Source organism: Choristoneura fumiferana, chromosome 14 (assembly GCF_025370935.1).
Source record: "Choristoneura fumiferana chromosome 14, NRCan_CFum_1, whole genome shotgun sequence".
NCBI lineage: Eukaryota > Metazoa > Arthropoda > Insecta > Lepidoptera > Tortricidae > Choristoneura > Choristoneura fumiferana.
The window spans coordinates 16,037,626-16,062,186 of record NC_133485.1 but is presented as its reverse complement, the minus strand read 5'-3'; the positions used below and the strand labels follow the sequence as shown (position 1 = coordinate 16,062,186).

At 36.6% G+C, this 24,561-nt stretch overlaps 2 protein-coding genes across 2 annotated transcripts; both read left to right on the top strand.

The window, feature by feature from the left end:
• The first annotated feature begins 4,999 nt into the window (after positions 1–4,999).
• Positions 5,000–7,365, top strand: LOC141434739 (uncharacterized). The gene is made up of 4 exons (XM_074097183.1): positions 5,000–5,057; positions 5,229–5,719; positions 6,122–6,252; positions 6,899–7,365. The coding sequence occupies exons 1-4, from the start codon at positions 5,049–5,051 to the stop codon at positions 7,300–7,302; spliced, it is 1,035 nt and encodes a 344-aa protein (XP_073953284.1). The 5' UTR covers positions 5,000–5,048; the 3' UTR covers positions 7,303–7,365.
• An 11,337-nt stretch (positions 7,366–18,702) lies between these two features.
• Positions 18,703–24,313, top strand: LOC141435307 (uncharacterized). The gene is made up of 3 exons (XM_074098009.1): positions 18,703–18,756; positions 19,266–21,873; positions 22,116–24,313. Exons 1-3 carry the CDS (start codon positions 18,742–18,744, stop codon positions 24,248–24,250), a joined length of 4,758 nt encoding a protein of 1,585 aa, XP_073954110.1. The 5' UTR covers positions 18,703–18,741; the 3' UTR covers positions 24,251–24,313.
• The last annotated feature ends 248 nt before the right edge of the window (positions 24,314–24,561 follow it).

The window sequence follows — 24,561 nt, the reverse complement described above, 5'->3', positions numbered from 1 at the left end:
TTCATTTTTAGAATTTTATTTTTTTATTTTTTTTTTTTATTTTTTTATTCGACTGGTTGGCAAACGAGCAAGTCCGAGCAAGTCCTGATGCTAAGAGATCACCACCGCCCATAAACACCAGGGGATTGCAGATATTATTTAGTATAAATGGTAATTTATGCTGGTTATTTATATGTTGGAATTAAAGACCTTATCATTATACATAATATACGTTTAACTATATTTTTGAAAATTAACTCGCACACAGTTTGAGAGTTAATTGGGTAGATCTCTGGGTAAGAAAACTAAACTTTAAAACCTTTCTAACTTGTTTTTGCAATACTTTTGCAAACTGATAATGAAATGGGGAATATTATTGCAATTTTCCGCCATCAGAGTGCAGCACTAGTACAAACCGTAAACAGTTTTATGAGTATCTTAAATGTCATAATATCATATTATTTCAATTAGTTTTTGGTAATATAGCTCTATCGTTACTAACGATGTATTGGCCCACTCTCCATACAAAATTACCTAGAACTGCATATATATTTGAGGGCCAGATTTTTTGCTGCTCAGTATAATTATCATGATGTCTATATGGGTAAACACTAAAAAGGTACTCTTTGGTCATGATCTGTCATGGCGACCAAATATAAAGAGAACTGACGTTATGGAGTTTTGCGCTAGTGTCGCCCCCTGCGCAGAGCTTTGCCTAATATGCCTAAAGGTGTTTTGCAAGAAAATCTAGATTTATGATCAGGATTGCAATCCCGATTTAGTATTTAATACAACACAATACTTACTTTTGCTTGTAACCCGACGAAATACTCGTAGTAAGCAATACGAAAAACAGGTGCATAGAGAGAAAATTACAAGGTAAGAAATAGACTGCATTATCTCTTAAGAGCGATCTCTTCCAGGTAACCTTTTAATCTGTTTTTTTTTTATATATAAAATGAGGGGGCAAACGAGCAGACGGGTCGCCCATGGACACCCGCAACACGAGGGGAATCACAGGTGCATTGCCGACCCTTTAAGGAATTGGTAGGCTCGTTTTTTTAAAGATCCCTAAGTTGTAACGCTCAGGGAATGTTGCCGCTGTAAGCTGATTCCAGATCTTCGTCGTGCGAGGAAAGAAGTTTCGCTTAAAACGCACGGTACTAGACTGCCAATCATCAAGATGGTGAGGATGGAAAGACAGACGGTTCCGCGAAGTGCGGTAGTGAAATTTAGCCGCAGGCAGCAATTCGAAAAGTTCGTCAGTTTAATAGTTAATATATCGAGCTGTCACGCTAAACCCAGCTGTCACTACTAAATCTAGGCTTTTTAAACAAATGGACACTAGAGGTTAAGTTAAAAAGGATAGCTGAACTAGTTAGGCTACTCCATGTTTAGCCAAAATTTACTAATTATGAACCAAAATAATGCTAATATTGCAAAACTGATTTTGTAAGACATCACCTAACTTTTAGCTACTATTTTACAAGCAAAAAATGTTTTGTTACTGTTACCAAATCTTTTTTTTTCAATGCATTATTTTTGACACTCTACCCCGATGTTAAAACTAAGTCGAGTTTTAAAATGATAGCCATTAGACATAACCTGAACTACTTACCTCCTCTGAACTCTTACCTGATTTCACTATTAAATAAAATTCATACCTTTACCTTTAATATCAAACTCATTACTGAAGAGGCTGTCAGTACATCAGCGCACGCGCACAATCAATACAAATTACGATTATCCACGCACAATTTGAGATGATCGATCCATTGATAATCGATACTTTTATAATGCTTGATGAGAACAATACAGCTCTAGGTCAAGATACGAGCATTTTAACTGATTGTGTCAAATTAAAGGTATTTACTGTTTGTGTGGGTGTAATGTGACAGACGAATAGAATGAAGCCTTCAGATAAGGCTGATGATTTAGTAGGTAATATAAGGAAATAACTGGCTTCACTCATAGTTAGGCCTTCTTTCTTCTTCTTCTTCTTTCTTCTAACTAAGTGCCTGAGCCAAGTGGTTAGAGAATCTGACTTTGAAGTTTGAGGTCCCGTGTTCGATCCTCGGCCGGGGCAGATGTTTGTATGAATAATACGAATGTTTGTTCTTGCGTTTTCTTGACCTTCAGAGTTCAGAAGCTTATCAGTTCCACGTGTGACTGTACTTTGCTCTCTCGGTCAACTTATTGGCATTTTCATACGAGTAAACGCAACCAGCCTTTCCAGCCGCTACTAAAGGATAACCGTCAATAGTAGCGATTTAATATTTGTAAATACAGATTTTGGCTTCTTTTCTTTTATAATAAAATGTTTCAAAATTTTTGTATATTTTTAAGTGTAAATAAATGATACCCATCACAGCACTATAATCAAAAGATTCTTCGCACATCTATCATGCTGCACACTATAATTTGCTCACATCCCAACTACATAAACTTAGCCATATTTGTTTAGTCATTTTGCCGCAATCTCTCTTGTTTCGATGATTTAGTGTTGTCCTAGACAGATAGTAGTTAAAGCCTCGTGTGACGTCACGTCATTTTTCAAATTTAACTTGGACGTAACCATCACGTGCCCTTACGCCCGAAATTTGATGCGCTGAACTTTTTTCTTTGTCATTTTTTGTTCGATCGACGGGAGAAAAAAATACGTGCCCAATATTATGTGATAATTCAACTGACGGGTATTTTTTTATACCCAATTGGGTACCTTAACTTTTTCAGGATGGTCCATACTATAGCTCACTTCTGTAGATAGATATTTTTTCACTTTCCGTTTCTTTAGTAAAAATAAATTGAAACTTTATTTCGGCAAACCACACGTTTCATGAGATTAATAGGTTTATGGTTTGATAAAAAAGAGGTCGTACTGACAGCTGTCAGTTGTCAAATGTCGCCGTACGTACGTACGTGTGTGTACGTGTGTGTGTACGTATGCTTACTTGCTTGAGATACATAGATCATCACAATCAGGCGGAAGACTTCTATTGCTGAAAAAAGGCCGCAATGAACTACAACTTGCCACTTGCATTCACTGGTTGCCCGCAACTCGCACAGTATTATTATAAATGTGCACTAGGAAATAATTTCCAGCAATTCACGCAGGGCTGCCTACTTTTTAACCCCCAAAGCAAAATGCTATGTGTGTCTGTATGTCTATGTGTCTGTCTGTGGCACCGTAGCTCTTAAACGGGTGAACCGATTTGAATGCGGATTCATTTATTTGAAAGCAGGGTTTCTACCGATGGTTCTTAAACATGTTTATCAAAATCGGTTCAGCCGTTTTTGAGATATTGAACTTTGAAGTGAAAATGTCGGGGGTTTTCCAACATATTCTTGTTTAGATTATTATATTTGTACAGGCGCGAAGCGATGTTATAGTGACCTAATGAAATATATCAATAACGCTTAGTCAACTTTGCCAAATTGACTATTATATAATATTGAAAGCAATTGCTAGTATCTTTAAAAACATTGTAATTAAAGTTTCTTTTAATGTTTTAAATTAAACAATAAAAGCCACAGTTTCGCTAAGTGCACTTAGGTAACCGATACTCACTGAAAAAAAATAGCAATTTAAATCGTTTATAATTGCTCACAGCGTGCATCAGACCAATTTTAGTCCCTAAAGATCCTGCTCATAATCGTCTGCAATTAAAAATACGCCATTTAATTTTATAGTCGCATTCCGACCTATATCCTTGTGTGAATCTAGATCAGAGCACTAATTGCCAGATTGCAATATTAGTTGCACGATATAATTTAAAACACCTACTCTGATTTACATATGAGAGGTCATCGAAAAGGTTCGCTCAAGGTCAGTATCGATATATGTGGAAGACGATTGAAAGCTCGTAGGTTAAGCGAAGCATTCAGTGGGTGTGCCAAATGATGGCGGTGGACGAGAGGGAAGCAACACGGGCGTTCATTATATATTTCTAGTTTAATTTAATGCTTTATTTATACCTCGATGCTGGTCCTGTCGCCACGTGATAGGTTTTGCCTAGTGTCTCACCAACGGCTAGTCATTTTGTAAAACGATATTTTTTTACTAACTGTTCTATGTTTTATATTTTTAAAGTAACATGAAATTAACATTATATCAATTCTTTCCATTAAATAACGATGATAATCATAAAAAGAAATATTAACAAAGTAATTTATTTCATAAAAGTTTTTGCTGGGCATAATTGTAATACGAGATCTTTTTACAGACTTCTTTTTATGTTTTATTGCCGTTATCGGTCAAATATTAAATTTAACTCACTTCTAATGGTCGGATTGACTTAAAGTTTGTTATAGGTACCTACTTTACGTAAATTAAATATGAAAAGAAAGGCTAGTAATAAAAAGTGAAATTTTAACAAAACTTATTATTTTTAGGCCGGTAAAAAATGTTTGAAATAATAACAAATAATATTTTATGATAAAAATAGGTAAATAGGCGTATTTTAAAAATGAAGTCAATAAATGATATTTAATTCCAATTTCAATCAATTTTTTTTTTTACTAGAGCCCATATTGTCTACCGCACTCGCAATCGTAATTTCACTTACCCTTTCTTTCTACCGTCCTCTTAAATCTTTTGACATAGGTAAATTAGTAAGTAATTGTGATTGTGTTTGCGGCAGAACGGACGTCAAATAAGACTGAACGTCGGAAGTTGAAATATGTCTTATTTATCAGTACATTATACGTGGTTCATTTACCTTGACTAGGTAGGTAGATAGTTCAGACAGCCAACTAAGAATTCTTTACAAAATCATTTCTCAGAATCTAGAAGCCTTTCTAGTTAAAACAATCAGATCCTAAATGTCGATTCCAGACCTTTTATTCACAATGAAAATATTTTGAAACAATTTTTATCTCTTGCATAAACTCGTCCATAACAATTAGAGTCCATCTTCGAGTATTACATGATTAAGCAATAGCGAACCACGACACGATCAGTCCATCTTCAATTTCTAAGTAGATCGATGGAGTATAAATATAGAACAATGTTTTAATTGCTATCATAACATCTCTCGTATCGCATCTGAGTGGTAGTTCGAGCAAAAAACATGAAATTGGTGTGTAGCATAAATAATATATCATAAATTAAACAATAATCTCATAACTAAGTATTGTTTTTAAGAATTCATCAATCAAATTAGACAGATATCAAAAGTAGCTTATTTAAAATCCAAACAATGATTGGCTACCAAAGTAATACTTCCATTGATATTGTTTTTATCTTTCAGATAATCATTCTCTCCGTCGTAGCCTGGTCTAGCTGTGCCAAGCTAGACAGGAACTACCTCCCCCCTTCTAACGCTGGATCTTCTGGAGGCTCCCCCTTCCTCCAAGCACCTAACTCAGGCTCCAACTTGCGAGGCACCAACCGTAACTACCAGGACAACGGTTTTGGCCGATCAAACGACTTCAGCCAAGGAAACGGTCTCGAAGGAGACTCAAATGATTTTAACAATGGCAACGATTTCAACCAGAATGGTTTCAATGGTGGCAATTTCAACGGCGATGGTTTTGCTCGGGCTGAGAGGCCGCAGGCTGCTTTTGAAAGGAATGCTGCTATCCTGAGACAGGATTCTCAGAATGATGGCGAGACTTATTCTTATGCTTATGAGACTGAAAATGGCATCTACGCTGAGGAGAGTGGTGTGGCTACTAACGGTGTGGAAGCTCAGGGCAGTTATTCGTACACTGGTGATGACGGTCAGGTGTACACTGTCAGGTAAGTTTTTGACATTTGATGGCTTTAATCGTTGTTGAATACGCAGCTGTGCAAAAAAAAGAAATAAATATTAAGTTGTAATTTTGACACCATGTACGTACACAGGTCTGTGTTCATCATTGTCGAATATTTTACGTTGAATACGGAAAGTACGATTACATACAGTTCTCCTTTGATTTCCAAATGAAAAATTTTCGAGAGTGGTGTTCTATACCTAGATGGTATAGAATAAGAGAAGTATTTATTGATTATGTAACATAAATCAAATTTAGCAAGTCAAATATTAACATTATGAAAAGAATTTCTTTTACAAGAACTGTCATAAAAATGGTCTTTACTTGGTGACCTATTCTAATATACCACTTCTACAGTCAAAGTTGACATTGGCGACATTTTGAACAGATACACAGCCGACCAGAACGGTTTCGTGCCTGTTGGTGACCACATCCCTACACCTCCGCCGGTCCCTGAAGAAATCCTAAAGGCTCTGGAGCAGAACGCACGCGATGAAGCTGCTGGCATCTATGATGATGGTAAGAAAATAGTTTTATTACTTAGTTCATATATTTTGACGTCATGGTGTACTTTACAGTCTGAATATCCCATGAGTGGGACGTGAACTGGCTGGAAACTATGCAACCCAAATGCTAATGGCATAAAATTAAAGATGGCAATTATTGAGACAGTGACGAGCACACTTAAAACGAGCCATTGTACCCAAGACGTTCATATAGCCACCCGAGCCGGTACGGCAAGGGTGGATAGACACGTCAAAGGGAAAATCGATTTAATGCTCGAGTTTTACACTCTGCTTTTCACTTCGATGGCGAGGAAATGAAATAGCAACAGTGAAAACAATTGTTTACTCACTACGTAAATTTTATTTGTCATGCATTACTATATCATTATATTTTTTTTTAGTTTTAGTGATTTATTTTGATTGATTTTTAGTTTTATATAAATAAAAAATGTATTAAAAAAATATAAAGAAACTTCTTTGTTTGTGGCTGTTGACATCTAATTACCTTGGTCTTAGACGAAGATTTTATTTTATGCACTATAGTGCATAAAAAGTCATTTTATGTCGCCTAGATCCAGCACAAACACCAACTTTACGAGTATGACAAATGAAAAAGACATTTTTGTGGTATTATTATACAATTAATTTTCATATTCAAGGTTCATACACTGAAGGCAAATACGAAGACAGCAACCAGTACAGCAACAACGGAAACGGCAACAACTATAACAACGGCAATGGTTTCAACAACGGCAATGGTTTCAACAACAGAAACGACTTCAACAACGCCAACAACTACAACGCCAACAACTACAAAAACGGCAATGACTTCAGCAACAGCAACAATGCCAACAACCTCCGTGATTTCAACGGGAACGACGAAGACACCGTGGTCACCGACGCCGCTGTCTTCAGATCCAACCAGGCATCCAGAGGCTTCGATGGAGCTACTAAGGCGTACCTCCCACCCACTCAGAACCAGAGGGCCCAGGGTAGGAACGGTCTTGGCCCCAGGTCTAGAACCAGGCCTAGCTTCAACGCTAGGGACGGATACAATTATTAGACGAATTTTGTTAAACAATGGTAATGGATGAATTGATTAAATGAATATTATTTATTGAGAAGATTTTGTTTGTTTTAGTTAAATTCATTTAAACATAAATAAAAACTTGTTCTCACTACGGGAATCGAACCAGGTCGTATTGAAAAAGAAAAACTTACATTATTTTTATTTGGATATCGATAGTGTAGGCACAGAATATAATAATATAATACACATTTCAAGTACCTAGGTTAAAATAAATAGGCAAGATTAACTATTACATTTCTTTGCACTATCTAAGCCATACCTACATATAAGTACCTCTAAATGTCATTGGTAGTAGATACTTATAGTACTAGCTACGAACAAATAATATCAGGAAACGTAACTCAGAACAAATTCCACAAAAAAAGTGGCCATACCTTTGGGTTGGGTTGGGGTTGGGTTTTGCGATAGTCAGCCCTGTGTATCTTACGCACACATTCACGCGTGTACAGACATCGTTGTTTTGCCTATGTAGATTCAAGAACGCGTATTTTGTACGGCGTGGCCGCCGTGTGGTGTAGGTCATAATCATAAGCAATAAATGTTACTATGAAACACGATATCTAGAACGAATAAAATACATTGTTTTCATATTCTTTAATAATGAAAGTTTTATTTTTCAAAACGAGTGGGTTCGATTCCCAGGTGAGTAGGTATAAGTTTTTTTTTAAACTAAGATTAAAATTGATGATATTATGGTTCCTAAGAACAGATCTTCGTATGTATTATAGTTTCAGACTTTCCCATGTAGCTATTTGTGAAGAATAGGGTTCGACAGATTGACTTTTTTTTCTGCGATCATGGTTCACATAAAACCTAGCAACGCTATGCTTGCGAGAGCTCCGCTATGCTTGGGGTTTCTCTATGGGATCGAATCAGAAATTAAAAGATACGTAGAAGAACAAAAGTCACCGACATAGACAAGCGAATTAGCTCGTTGAAGTGGCAATAGGCAGGCCATATAGCACGGAGAACAGATGGCTGTTGGGGCCGAAAAGTTCTCGAGTGGAGACCGCTGGTTGGCAAGCGCAGCGTAGGACGTCCACCAACGAAATGGACTGATGACCTGGTTAAAGCCGCGGGTTCACGGTGGATGCAGGCCGCTGCCAACCGAAGCGACTGGAGGTCTATTGGGGGAGATCTATGTTCAATAGTGGACGTCCTACGGCTGAGATGATGATGATGAACATTAAATTAAACATCAAGAAAAGTCCCGTTTAGAGGTATTATATTTGTTGCTGTCGTTCCTCTATAACGTTCAAACATAAAAAAACACGGAATGATAATAGTGACAGTGAAACCGGTCAAACGTAAGTCGGTCTTAGGGAAAAAATAAAACTTTGTAAATTGCCTGTTAACGCCTGCAGATACTTTGTATACTGAAACAAGTACAGGTACTTAGACAAGTAGTCAATTAGATGTTTAAAGATGTATGGAACCCTCAGTTGGCGAGTTCGACTCGCACTTAGTGACTTGCTTGATCGAATTCTTACATCTTTCCAAAACATCAAAAACTAAGTGTGTAGATAGATATCAATATAAATACCTTCTGAAAAAAAATACATTATAAAAACATGCATGTCATGTAATTATAGGAAACTCACAAAAGGATCGTTAAAAATGTATACAAACAAAATAGATAGATAACGTCTAATAGTCATAAAACTACAGTAAAATGTTAGCCAAAAATAAAATAACAATGTGAAATAAAAATTATATTATTGGTTTATTTACACTATTTTGTACAATTAAGAGTTGAAAACATATAAAAAATAAGAATGTAATAAGAATTGAATTTTAAAAATAATGAAAATGATGAACAATGATGAACAATATAACAAGTATGTATAGAAGATAATGAATTGTATAATATATCGATACCTCCTACGTATACTGGTACAAGTGACAAATTTCTGATTTTTAGTTTTTTGCAATTTTGTGATTAATATTTCCTTATTTACCTACCACAAAAAATTTGCACGGATATTCCTATTAGTTTTGGAAATAAAGTGACGTATATGAATGCATCTAACACCGTTTTGCTAATCTGTACAACGTATACTGAGGCAACCGACATGCACCACTATACGCGGCACCGATATTGTCGCGGGGCCGGGGAAGTCCAGTGTAACTGGCAGTTGCCTCAGTGTACGCGCTAGCCGTCGCTGCGTGCGGACCGTTTAAACTGTTCTACGAACACATAATTTGATAGTATATATAAAAAAAACATGTTTTGGTCTGACAATTGCGGAGGGCAAGACCACAATAGCCGTATTTCTCATAGACAGTCATGGAAACTAAATCCAATGTGAAACCTTTTCGTGATCTATTTCGCTATGATTTCTTTGGCAAATGTATGGATGTCAACATAACATTGGTAGTACAACGGTTCCACCCCAGTACCAGTACGTGATTCAGTTTCCTCGGCTATACCTACATGTACGCGTGCTAGAAATATAACATTGCAGTATTACATTGCATTCTGGTAGTTGAGCATCCCCAAAAGAAGGCGAAGGCATGCATGCTTTAATTAAAATGAGAACAGTAAATTTCAATATACCTACAGGTTGATAAAAAAATCCTGTACTATACTGTAACCCATATTAGGGCTACTGATTACTAATACGATATAAGTGGGAAAACATCGAAATTAGAAAGTCTTCTTGCGACTCCACTTCCATGCAAAACTTTTTTTTTTCGAATCACAGTATTTTTCTTCTTGGATCATATTAGTAATTAGTAGCCCTAATGTGGCTTAAAGTATAGTACAGGTTTTTAATAACCCCCTATACACATTTTTTTATACACACCTAAGAAATGGTACCTGGCTATGTATATGGCGAAAACGGGTAAACCGTATGAAGTTATAGAAGTTTCCCAAGACTCGGAAACAGACACAAAATTTAAATCTATTGTCAAGAAGACATTAATATATAAGGCGTATTATTAAAATTAATGATTATATCATGGATACGGAAATTTGGAAATAATTCCGATCCGCATTGGCGAGTGCTTACTCCAAATAGCGAATTGAGAACTGTTTTAAATATGTAGTTGTGCTAAATACTTGTGATGTATAGATATCACTAAAATATGATTGTAAATCTGTTTACAAAATATACCTAGGTTTATTGCCAGACTCTTCTCAACAGAGGTTTTTTCAAACCGGTGGTAGATTTTTTTGACATTCATAAGTGCTTGTTACAATCTAAATTGAATAAAGATATTTTGACTTTGACTCAATATTTCATGTCAAAGCTTGGCTTAAGCAAAGTGCTAATCAGACTCGCGCACGAAGGGTTCCATACCATCTATACAACTTCATTATGATTAGCAAAAAAATGGCAAAAAAATTACATTTGTTGTACGGGGGCCCCTTTAAATATTTATTCTGTTCTATTTTTTGTTATATATATATATTATATCGACTACAGTTATACATAATCTGTGAAAATTTCAACTGTCTAACTATCATGGTTCATGAGATACAGCCTGGTGACAGACGGACGGACAGCGAAGTAGTATATAGAAGTAGGTTTTCCGTTTATACCCTTTGGGTACGGAACCCTGAAGAGGCACAGGCGTTATGTGGATACAAATGGGTGCGATGCGATATATGTATCACATGAGGAACCATTCACAATAAAATACGAGTACACATTTGAACAGGAACACGAATCCATTGAATGTGCTTCCATTAATTTAAAGCACTTAATACAATTACTTTTCTTAATAAAACCATTTATATTTCAAGTGAGGTTTTTTATAAAGGTATATTTCTGTATTTTGTATAGCACGTTTAAAACATTACTAGCGGTATATTGGTACAAGTGGCATGCTAATGTTAGCGTATATTGATGCAAGTGATAAAAACGTTTATAAATCAATAGATGAAGGTAAAAGAGCATCTGTTTTATTGTTTATTGCAAGCCATATAAGTATTTCATCTAAAAATTCGTATACAATATAAAAATATCGTTAGATCAGTAATCTACGCATTACGCCGTATACTGGAGCAAGTGGTAATTAGCTCAGTATACCGCACAACTACAAGATGTAAAATACGCGTATAGTAGTGTATCTGCAATTTTCTCAAAAACTATAAGAAATTTTAAAATTCCATGAATACAGGTAGAAAGCAAATATTTTCTTTGGAACCAATGCAAAATTTTGAAAAGTTATATTATCAAATGAGAAAGTTACAGGTTTTGGAACCTTTGAACAGCTCTCCTGTAAATTTATGATTATGCACTTGTACCAGTATACGTAGGAGGTGTCGATATTTAGTACAATCTATGTTTAAGCGTTTAATAAAATACCACGATAATTCCTTAGGTCACAATGCACCGTTCCAAAGTAAGATTTCGAAACAACAAATTTTACCGCTAACATTTAAACAATGTTAAAATAATCGTTATAACATATTAATTGATTTACAATACGCAATTTTATATCAAACTTATAAACAATGGTGTAAGATCAAAAAGAATGATTATGAATGAAGAAATGAGTTTTTTCGCCTACGAAGATTGATTTTATTGTTGTTTAAATGAATACCAATTAAATGCGTCTAGATCGTGAGTGAGGTTTCAATCAAATATCAGAAATGCATTTAATAGATGAACAAAGTAAACAAGTAGGTTAATGACTCACGTGCTTTCAATTTTATTTTACATTATCTAACGCCGGTGTTACAAGGTAAAATAAGATACGGGAGCAATGCGACTGAAAGTAAGCTGCAGCAATAAAAAACAGCTAGAAAAATTGGATTCGGGGAAAAATGCCAAAAGAAATAATAACTGCGTGAAAAAACTAGCAATAGCTATTTCTTCCAAGGGCGGAAGTACCGGTTTTGGCACCTTAAGTTAAGCCCGTTTTTGGCCAGTTGACATTTGCAGTCATATATAAAAAGTTGTAGGGGAGACCGAGGAGAGTTATGACAGAGGAGAGTAGTGACAACGTCGATTTTTGGTAACCTCCTAACTGCTAGCAAGCTCGCAACAAGGCTCGTTTGCTAGCTCGAGACTTGAACTAAACGCGCGCTATTGCGAGTTCGCTAGCAGTTAATAAGTTACAAAAAATCGACGTTGTCACTACTGTCCTCTATCATAACTCTCCTCGGTCTCCCCTAGTATTAAAATAATATGTTTTGTGAGTTTTCAAAAGTTTATACTGAAACGAATAAATTTTATAATGATTTATTGCTATAAATTTATTTCAAATTTATATATTAAAATGGTACTTCTATTACTATACTACTATACTATTTCAAGTCGATGCGAGTAGTACAATGCCAAGGATGAAGAAAACACTTAGTTGGCCGTTGTCCGCTAGCTTCAGTGTTCGGTAGGCAGTCTTCAGTACTCGGATGAGAACCTAAAATAAACAACGCAAACATACATTTTGTTAATCTACCTTTAAATATAATTTATTACTTTCAATCAACTTAAATAAATAAAGTTATACGGCGAATATGTGCTAATTCAAGAAGGAAATTTACACGGTGAGAAAATTGGGAAGGGAGGATGGCATATTAACGGAGTACCTTACAATTTTGAGGCAATGAATTATGACGTAAAGTATTTATTTAACAAGGAAGTCTATTTTGGGAATGATATTTATTTTTCTTCAATACCTTACCATAGCTGATTGTAACAAGATAAATAATTGTTGATGATACAATCATGAAGATAATGAATGTAAAGTCGCAACTTGCATAATGAGTACAATTTCTGGAAAAGTCCAAGAAGTTAAGCAATATGATTAAAGTTACAAACTTTTACCTAGTCACTCTGCAACACAGGCGATCGTTGTAATATAATTAAAAGTCAGAAAGTTTGTGAGTATGTTTGTGTGTATGTTTGTCACTTTTGACGCTAAAACAGCTGAGCGAATTTAGTGAAATTTGGTATGTAGATAGCTGAACGTCTGGAATAACTAATTATTTTGTTTATTGCCAGATTCTCCTCAACATAGGTGTTTCCGAATCGGTACCTTGTAAATTTTTTAGAGACCTAAATTAAACAAAGATATTTTGACTTTGACTTTTGATACATACAATTTGCTGTTTTTATCTCGATATTTCAACGGGATCAGAGGACGAACTATTAAAATGGGAGCTCCGACGCTCACAAAAAACGGTCCGCACAATGTTTATCTTTCCATCGTTGGCCGGTTTCATTGTTAATAGATCACCGTGCCATGTAATGCTATTTCATAAGAATCACCAGCAGAGAGACTCAGCGGGACGCAGGTGGAAAACTGGTCACGAACTTTGGACGGACCGACTTACAGATGAACTATTTGGGTCACTATCATATCAGTCTGTAATATTGTAAATGTGCTTCTTTACTCACAATTATTGCAAAATTTTAAGCCCATGTGGCCGTTGGGTGCAGTTATAAAAATAGCCAGATTCTATAACGGGTGCCTGGATGAGATCGCTCTGAAGTGATAATGCTGCCCATTGCTTACCTTGGAAAATTTATATTCTCTCGACTGTTGAGGAAACTGAATCACGTACCAGGGTGGAAACTTTTAATAATTAATTTCGCTATGATTTCTTTGGCAAATGGATTGGATGTCAACATGACATTGGTAGCAAAAATACCCTGTTACGTGATTCAGCTTCCTCGCCTGTACATAGAAATTTTTGACTGTTTTTTGCTTACTATCTTTATGGTGTCAGTTCAAAGTCAAAGAGTATTGTGATTTCGTGATTAACTGATACTTAGACCACGCACAACCTAAATCAGTGGAACAACAGACTTGAAATGTGGCAGCCATATTTTTTTTTATTCGACTCGATGGCAAACGAGCAAGTGGGTCTCCTGATGTTAAGAGATTACCACCGCCCATAGACACCTGCAACACCAGGGGAATTGCAGATGCGTTGCCAACCTAGAGGCCTAAGATGGGATACATCAAGTGCCAGTAATATATTAGTGCAGTAGTATATTAGCAATAAGAAAGGATTTTTCGAAATTCTCAGGGAATACGAGTGGAACTAACCAATGGAACACGGGATAAAAGTATCAAAATATAAGAAACTGCTTTTACTCGGGACTCCGTCTGGGAGTAAATAATAATAATAATAGAGCGCTTTATTCTGAAATTAGTTTTGCATGACACTACGCTAAAGATTTTTTTATGCCTGTGGTAACTTTACTGGTTGGTGTATTAGCTAAGTTTTCATTTGTAATCAGCCATATTGTACCGTTTGTACCCAAATAAACATTAAAACATTAAATATCTCTAATTTCAGTATGCCTTTTGAAATTGGCCTCCTCCAATGCCTTCGACTGACATCTGTCATTTGTAACCCTATAGTATAGTGAACTGCTTCAACTTTGCCCTCTGGTCCCAACATTGCCTGATTCAATTTAGAGTCGATAACTAGCACCCTTCTAGGTTTTTAAAGTTTTATCCCCCGGTAATAATAATTCCCGTGTAGATAAAAGTTTTAAACCTATAAGAGTGCTGAGTTATGGACTCTAAATCGAATCAGGCAATGTTGGGGGCAGAAGGCAAAGTTGAAGCAGTTAACGGTAGTAATTGGGATAATCCTTCCCAGCCGGCCAGGGTTTCAAGCTATCTTCATATCAAATTTCATTTAAATCCTTTCAGTGGTTTAATCGTAAAGAAGTAACAGACAGACAAAATATACTGTCAAAGATAATATTAGTAAGGAAATAAGGATTCACAAAAAATTTTGCCTGAAGTAAACAAGATGAGAAAAAAAAAAATATTTTTTTTGTTATAAAAAATGGACAGAAACAACAGATTGTTATACCTATATTATTGTTTATAAAACATACTAAATTAATAGATAAAAAAAGAATAAAATGTAAGTACAAAATGTGAGCTTATCCTTTAAAGCGATCTCTCGTTCAGTTAACCTTTGAAAAATTTACAATGAGAGATTGACAATTGAAATTCCACCAAACAGATTTCAGGACTCCCTTGCATTGTCAATTTTCTAACAGCTCGACTCATTTACAACATGAAGCATCAGTTGTATCTTAAACTTGTTGAAATTTCCAAGTGTCTGCCAAAGACAATGGCCGGTGACTCCGTGAGCGGCAGGCAAATGACACACACATCACCTTTCGTGCTTTTATATGCATAGTTCGCACACTCATTCATAAGGTGTGTTAAGGCGTAGCTCTTCATCTCCGTCGAATGAATCTCTAGATACAGGGGTGCTACTACAAAATTTGAAAATCGAAGTTCGTTTCTTGCCGACCCGCTCACGCTTATGTTACTTAATACGAGAGTGAGAGGGATGGTATGATACGAACTTCGATTTTCGAAATTTTGTAGTAGCCCCCCAGATGTAGTGACTGATGTTTTGTCATCGTATTTCGTCGGAAAAGTTAGTATTTATCTTGGTTTCTCAACTAGCTTACTGAAGTTTACTGAAGCTTATTGAGACAGCAAGAGAAACCTGAAGTTATCTGACAAAATACGATGGGCATTTTTAGGGTTCCGTAGCCAAAATGGCAAAAACGGAACCCTTAAAAAAAACAAATGAACTACAAAAATAGTAATTCTCACTAAGCCTTTACAAGTTCATAGTTCACGATCGCTATAGTAATTACAGGAGACATGCTGAATCACTATGGCGTCGTGCCCGGCCCGACCTCAACAATGGTCAGAAGACAATTGGGTTTCTGATGCAAGAAGGTTCGGTTTCAATGCCAGTGCATACGATGGGATGTTTATTTTATGTTATTGTTACTTTATGGGGTGGCTGCTGTCGAACAGCAGCAGCATGTTTGGTGTCGAATTGAAATTGGTTACAGTAGAAAAACTGTTATTAGAGACTGCGCTATAGACAATTATTACCAAAGGGTTTAGAGTAAATACTGTCTTAGAGTAAACGAATTCTCATAAACAATGTGTGACTTCCACAAGAACATATATTTTAAGGGCTAAAAGCGTAAGCCCTAATGAACGTAGTATGTCTAGTTTAAAAAAAAGCATTTTTTTTTCAAACAAATTAATTCGGCACGCAATGTATCCGCAACAAAGCTAACGACTGACACTAATATTTGCTGTCTCTCTCAAACGTCAAACAAATGTTTGCATGACATTGCTGCTCGAGAAAATGAAAAAATTTAATAACTCTCCATTAGTAAAGGTAATTGTTATAAATTTTTCGATAAAACGGTTCTCAATCGTTAAAGCTATCGTTAAATAAAATTTATGTTCTTATCTGTCACACGTTAGGTTTTATAATGCAGGGCGAATGTACGTGTGGCGCAGTCACACTACAATGGAAGCTTAGGCCAGGGCACACCACGGCAACCAAACAGATGGTTTATGCGCTGCCTACCCTGAGGACTAGTGCTTTCATTCTAGCATGGTTCAGGTGACAGATGCACCGTTTCGTTTTACTCAAAAAGTTGCTGTGGTCTAAATATACGGAAGTATATTTCAGTTGCCCGAATATGACTGGCGTAAGTATTTGAATATAAATAACTATGTTATACGACATCAATTTAACCTATCAGTTTTTTATAATCAATTAATTAAATTCAAAGTACAATTAAGTGAAGAAACGTAATATTATTATGCATGTCACGTAACACTCAAGAGACTCGTTTAATGATGGGACCTAATGGAGCTTGAATGTCATGCTAAGCCATGAGGTGAGGATGGACTAGCGCGGATACCTTACCCATTCAGGCTTAAAATTATCATTCATCGACGCCACCAATATCAGCGTCCACTGCTGCATGCACTCCCCCCATTATTTCCCAAAGGTCTCGTGACTGAGCCATAAACTCAAAAAACCGTACTCCTCCTGTCATATTACAATTTAGTACCTGGGCAACCGAGCTTTTCTCGGCTAAAACTCGATAATAAGCATTTTCCCATAGATAAGACCAAGCTAGATCGACTTGCCATCCCCGAAAACCCCACATACCAAATTTCATCAAATCGTTGGAGCCGATTCGAAGATTCTGATTATATATCATAATCCATACTAATATTTTAAATGCGAAAGTGTGTTTGTATGTTTGTATGTTTTTCCGTCTTTCACGTCGAAACGGAGCGACGGATCGACGTGATTTTTGGCATAGAGATTGTGGGTCTGTGAGTGACATAGGCTACTTTATATCTCGAAAAAAAAAATGTACCCGGGGGAACAGCGCGCGATAAATGAATTCCACGCGGGCAAAGCCACGGGAAAAACCTAGTGTATATGTATACAAGAATTGCTCGTTTAAAGGTATTATTAGTTAAAATTTATGAATGGACTTCAAATCTACTTAGCTGCTACTGAAGAACAAGTTAAAAAGTTTACAGTTATTTATAATATGGACCACCTCAAAGTAATGCTTAATTAAGTTATTAATTACTAGCTGTTGCCCGCGGCTTTACTCGTATTACTTATTTTTAAAACTTACTTCATAATTTCAGAAGATCATCATGCGATATAAGAGACGTTATTTTTCTCGTACGTGCAAAATTTTGTATGACGAGGGTTGGGGTTTTTTCTAATATTATTACTATGGATGCCTTCAAAATGCACCATTTTTACCGGTAATGCAACAGCAGTAATTAGGTGTAGATGTCCTTGGGCTGCAGTAAGCACTAACCATCCGGTGACTGCGCAAGCACCTGTTGGCTGTCGTACAAGAAAAAAAACCAGCCAAGTGTGAGGACTCGCGCACCGAGGGTTCCGTACAAGTATTTTTATTATTTTAGGTTTTGATCCCCTTGCGAGTGTCTAAAATTTGCAACAGAAACGGCTGTATCTTTTGATATTGCCCTTGCTTAGAAGTTTGATTTTTTCACAGCTCCAAAGGACAGTAGACCTGTGTATTTGATATGAAATTCAGCTTGATAACTCCACGCGTTCCTGAGAAAAAGAGTCTTGACAGACAGACAGACGGACAACAAAGTGATCCTATAAGGGTTCCGTTTTTTCCTTTTGAGGTACGGAACCATAAAAATCAAACTCATTATCTTCCAACATTTATGATTAGTTTTATGTTACTAGGCAACCAGTCTATCGATCGAAAGAAGAGGTAGAATACCATCTTCATAGACTTCTTTAGTAACAACGCGCTACTTTCGTACATTATGTGACATATCGGGGCTAATTCTCATCCATTTGTCACCTCTGTGCACTGCAGGCCACTGAAATGTCAAGGCAAGTATAATTTCCATATCATGACCACCGCAACAATAAAGTGACGAAACACAAAAATAAACACTCTTAATAACTTGCTTAGGCTTGACAGCAACAATTAGGGTACTGTCACGGTGTACGTCTGTCTGTCACGTCCGCACGTACGCTTAAATAGTTATTAGAGGTTAATCTTAAAGATGGTATAAATAACATTTTTTGACGGGAGACGACACACATCTCATTTGGTTCCTGTCGTGGATACATCGATCGAGATGAAGATCTTTCTGGTTGGTATTGTTTATAGTTTATTGTGGTGTGAAGTGTACAGTGCGATATTAGGGTTAATAAATGAAAGTGTATCAAGCATCGTACAACAATGGATTGGCAACAATGGAAAAATCGCTTGTATTGACATAGATCCCGACGCGATGTTACGTGTACAGGATAGCACGAGGAGTATTAACAAGTATTTTCTCTTTTGAATGCAATTACGCTACGCGCCCTCGTCTCATCCTTAATAAACTACCAACAAAGTCACATTATAGATATATTATATGCATCGCTTTACTATCACATTTTATTATTTTAATATCCTAATTGATTTCCGTTAAAGTGATTTTTGATGTAAATTCAGTCGCAAAGTACTTATTAGTTATACGTTTCAATTTATGTACTTTTAGTTATTTTGGTAAGAAGTCTACATCCAAGAAATCAGTAGCATTCAAATGACATCAGGTTAGCATTTGAATATTTTGTTTTCATTTGGATAATATTTTGATGTAATTTTGTGTTTCAGTTTATATGCCTGGCCGTAGGCTGGGCTTCAGCCGACAAGCTGGATAGATCCTACCTACCACCGCCAGGGTCTAAGTTTTCCGGAGGCAGCCCAGGAGATATCCAAGTACCTCTTGAATTCCCAAAGTTGAACTACTCGACTGGTCGACCCCAAGTAGCAAATGGAGTACCTGAAATTGAACTTGGAATCAATCGACGTCCATTGCCAGCTGGAACAGCTCAAAGTTCTACCCAAAGACCAGACGGTTCCACATATTTTCCTAAAACGACTACATCTTATGCCATTACTCAGACGACAACATTTGGACCAGCTGATTACGAGGAATTAGATCAAAGTTCAAATTTTTTTAATGCCACTGGTGCTCAACAAACTGGTTTACCTCAGTACACTCAGCAATCAGGACAAAACTATCAGCAAAGGCAACCAATTCGAGGGCCATTGCCTAGCCAAGGTCCAAACTACAATCAGTATCAACAAGGGCAAAAATTTCAACCCATATCAGCACCTTATGGAAGCACTACACGACGACCATCAGTTTTTAATAATCAAAATTCTCGGGCATATTTGCCACCGGCGCCTACTTCTATTTACAAAGGTCAAACACCTACTGGGCAGCTTTCTAATGAACAAGAATACTTTGGCTATCCTCCTGGGCAACCGCAGGGACCTAAATACCAGGATGGATCAAAATTTGCACCAACAGCAGGACCAGGTTTTATCGAAGGAGCTAACAAACAAAATGTTTTCTTTGGCAATCCAAGTACAGTTGCACCACAATACCAAGATGAACGTTACAGTTCTACTACTGGACCCATAAATAACCAACAAAAATTCGGATCTCGAGTACCAACTCAGCAAAATCAACAGCAATTCCAAGAAACCCCGGGTTACCCTACATCTACCTTTTCACCTGGGCAGCTTAGTACTTCTAATGGACAGACTGTTTACGACGATCAGAACATCCCTTCATCTGCTTCTCTACCACAATATCAGTACGGGCAACGTATTATTACTCCTGAATTAAATCAGCAAGTTATTGGATCTCGGTTACCACAGCAAAACCAAAATAAATATTCTGGAAACACGAATTTCCCTTCGACTACTGCAACGCCTCAGTACCAAGAAGAACAACAGTTTGTCACTCCCGGTTTGGTCCAACAAAATCAGTTTGCTGACAATCAAAATGTCCCATCTACAGTACTTCCTCAATATCAAGAAAATCAGCGTTACACTACACCTGGGACAATTCAGGAAGGATTTATTCCAAATCAACAAACATTTGGTCCCCAAATTTCAAATCTAAATACTCAAAACAAATATGGAAATCAAAACTTACCGTCATCTACTGCTGTTCTTCAGTCACAAAACGGGCAAAGGTTCACCACCCCTAAAGCAGTACAGCAACAACAACAGAATCAATTTTCAGCAAATCAAAATTCCCCATTATCAACTCCAGCACCTCAGTACAAAAACGAACAACGCTACCCCACACAAGGATCTGCTGAGCAAATTGGGTCTATTGCGCCCGGTCAACAAAATCAGTATCAGTATCCAGGAAACCAATTTTTCCCATCAACTACCACACCTCAACGAGGAATCGGATCACCTGCCTATACTCAGCAAAATGAAAACCAGTATCAAGGTAACCAAAACGTTCCTTCATCCACTACTAGACCTCAGTTTCAGAATGGACAATTTGTCACACCTGGATTTGTTCAACAATACCAATATCCTGGTAACCAAATTATTTCTTCCACTGCTTCACCTCAAATTCAAAATGCACAAAGTTTTATTCCTGGACCAGGACAAGGAATTGGTTCTAATACTTCTAATCAAGTGAATTATCCAGAATCAGAAACTATTGTTGAAAATGGTAACCAGCAATATCCTTCTTCAGCTGCTCCTCAATACCAATCAACACTTTCTCCAATTGCTGAGCCAAACCAAGGATTTACACCGAATCAACCAACTCCTCAATATCCTGGTCGTCCTGCATTCAACCAGCAATTCCCATCTACTACTGCGTCTCCAGGATTCCCGCAGCAGCAATACGGTGATGATTCAATACAAACTTTACCTGGTACGAGAGTTTCATATCCTTCTACACCGGGAACATCAAGCAAACAAGTTTCACCTGGTTACAGAAATCAACCTTTGTCTCCAACTGACTCTCAAATTTATGGTTCCACTCCTATAGTTCCTGGTTACTATGATCAACCTATAACTAACTTGGTGCCTGGGTCAATAGATTCTACTGGAACACTTAGACAAAACAGACCAGAACGTCCAAACGCTGCATTAGATAGAACTGCTACGATTCTTAATTATGATAATGTACTTACTCCTGAAGGCTATATGTATAGCTATGATACATCAAATGCTATCCACGTTGATGAAACCGGCATAGTAGGTGATGGAACCAAGGCCCAAGGAAGCTTTTCTTATATAGGCGATGATGGCAAAATGTATAGTGTTATATATTCTGCGGATGAAAATGGTTTTCAACCTAAAGGCGATCATTTACCGACTCCACCACCGATCCCAGAGGCTATCCAACGAGTTATTGAACAAGCAAACAAGAACAAGGAATCAGGAATTGAGGATGATGGTAAGAAAACAATATTTAAATTCCAATTTGTCATTTTTCTTATGAAAGAACATGAACAGAAATGGTTTTAGTTAATGGTTTCACAAATTTAAACATTTTAGAGGATTTTGCCAGGAAGTAATACCTATTACGAGTACATTTATGAAATTATTTTTATTTTTTGATACCGATAAATCAAGTTGATCTTTTATTTAATTTGTTTTATTTGGATTATTTACTATAACTTGTTTTTTATTCTACAGGACTTTATGATGAAGAAAAATATGGATACAGTAAATATGATAGGCCTGTGAGCGCATTTAGACCACGAAATAATACGACATCCCTGGTAAACGGAGCAGACATTCCAAATAGTTACGAGAGTCGTATTGGCCAAAAAAACAGGAATCAACTTAAAAACAAGGGAAAAAACAAGTCAGCTGATGAAGAAAATGACAATACTGGATTTGAAGATGAATTACAAACTGATGTGAATATTTCTGACGAAATCAATAACGATAATGACGAGAGCCTTTTAAATAAATATCCCACAGCCGATGAAGATCTCACAAATGTATCCGATCCTCGTAAAATTCAAAAGGGAAAATTAAACAGCAATGCGAATGTCGATTCTATGAAAACAAGAAAGCCTGTTGCTGGAAAAGGTACCATTCGTCATCCCGTTTCTATTAAGATGAAACAAGATAACGCATTTGGTAATGTGTCAGTAACTGATATCTCAAAGGATAATGATGATATGGAAATATCCCAAGAGTATGAAGAAGAATCAGATTTGGTTAATTATAGAGATGATCCTAACTCAAGAACCGATTTCCATGGTATTAACAGATACCTTCCGAATCCCAAAGGATCTAACAGGTTCAACCAAACCGACAGTAAACGCGTTTTAGTTCGACCTGATGGTACTAAACAAAAAGTAAAAGCCATGAATAAGTCTGATAGAACTGGAAACCGTAAGAATCAAGCAACTGAAGATGTAATTCCTACTACTGGATCTGAAACTAAAGAACAAACAAGAGATGAAGATCGTATTGCAGTTCCTGCGAGAAGTAAATTTAGCATGAAAAAAATAGAATCCTCAAAAATGTATCAACAAAAACCAACATATAATAATGATAAATCTAAAATATTTGTAGACGAAGAACAAAAAGTTAACGAGAAATATGCTTCTGATGACGAATTAGAAACCGGTGACGGAGATATTTCAACTCAACCAGGCGTATATGAGTTCAATAAGAAAATAGTAGGTAAACCAACGCGTCTAAATGTTAATGAGCGGACAGGTGTTTCCAAAGATAATAACGTCAAACCTATATTTGACGAAGAAACTGGTTATGAATATATACCACCACAGAGAAAATTTGAATCAGAAGGGGCTGTAAGGCTTCCATCAAGAACATCGGCAACAGGAAAACCGCAATTTCCATCGCAAGGAGTTCAAACTACTATACGTCCTTTTATAACTTCTAATGTATATAAAACGGAGAAAAATGATGATAGTCAATTCGATGCTGAAGGTAAACCTTTTCAGCCTGGTCGACCAATAAATTATAAAGTCCAGAAAAATAATGAATCTTTACAAGGAAATGACAGATCTAGTGAGAATTCTTACCCAGGAATTAACGAAAATGGTAGATTTGATGTTACTATAAAACCCATCGGATCATTCAGTACAACGTCTTCACGAAGACCTTTTGGTAGACCACAGACAACAGCAATGCCGGGCTATAAAGCCCAAGACACCACTGGACAGGAAAGATATGATGAACTTGACTACCAAGGACCACGTGCACCTGGTAAAATAATCTATGGGGTTAATGCCCCAAACAAAGAAGCTTCAAGAACAGAAAGTAATGCATTTGTTTCTACAACACCTTTACCTAGCTCGGGATATCAATCTTTTAACGATAATCAACGCCCTGATCAATACCAGGAGACCAACATAGCTAATGATCCTTCATATTTTGAAATAACTGAACCAGGTAAAGATGTACAAAATACCCCTTACAGACAAGGAATCGCGAACTCTAGAGGACAAATCCCTAGCACGACTTTCAGGCCAAGCTACACCGTAGGAGACAAAACTTTAGCTTCAAGCGGTCCTATAGCTGTAGATGGATTTGGACGTCCAATTTCAGGCACAAATGCACCTATTTATGAAACCACTTACAGACCTGTAACACAGGATTCAAGAATATCTATTGAAAATCAACCAGGCAACATGGGAGAACGTAGACCAAGTGGTCGTTTTAGTGTTACTTCTGCTCCTACTGAAGGAATAAATGGATATCAAGGATCTACCTCAGGGCCTTCAGAAGATTTTAGCGGTCCGAAGCAACCTCAAAGATTTGACCCTGACACTGGTTATTATTACTAGTAGTACGTAACTTGTTGACTCCTTTTACACGACTTTGCTATGGAATAAAATGTTTTTAATCTTGTTTGGATTTTAATTCTTCTCTACACCTGTCTTGTGAAAGTATTTGTCTAAAACTAATCGTAACTATTCGAAATATTAATCACTAAAAATAAGTTCCTAATAGAAAAGGTCATCGAACGTAACTAATAAATTATGTATGTATGTAAATACTTTATTGTACATAAAGCACAAAAATAATACAAAAAGAAAACACCAAAGGAAAAGAGTACAAAATGCGAACTTATCCGGCAGGCGAACAGTAATTTATG

Bases quoted from the DNA above. Each gene is read 5' to 3' on its own strand.
- LOC141434739 (XM_074097183.1), top strand. The intron at 5,720-6,121 runs GTAAGTTTTTGA...CATTTTGAACAG, and splicing joins GGTCAGGTGTACACTGTCAG to ATACACAGCCGACCAGAACG. The intron at 6,253-6,898 runs GTAAGAAAATAG...TTCATATTCAAG, and splicing joins TGCTGGCATCTATGATGATG to GTTCATACACTGAAGGCAAA.
- LOC141435307 (XM_074098009.1), top strand. The intron at 21,874-22,115 runs GTAAGAAAACAA...TTTATTCTACAG, and splicing joins ATCAGGAATTGAGGATGATG to GACTTTATGATGAAGAAAAA.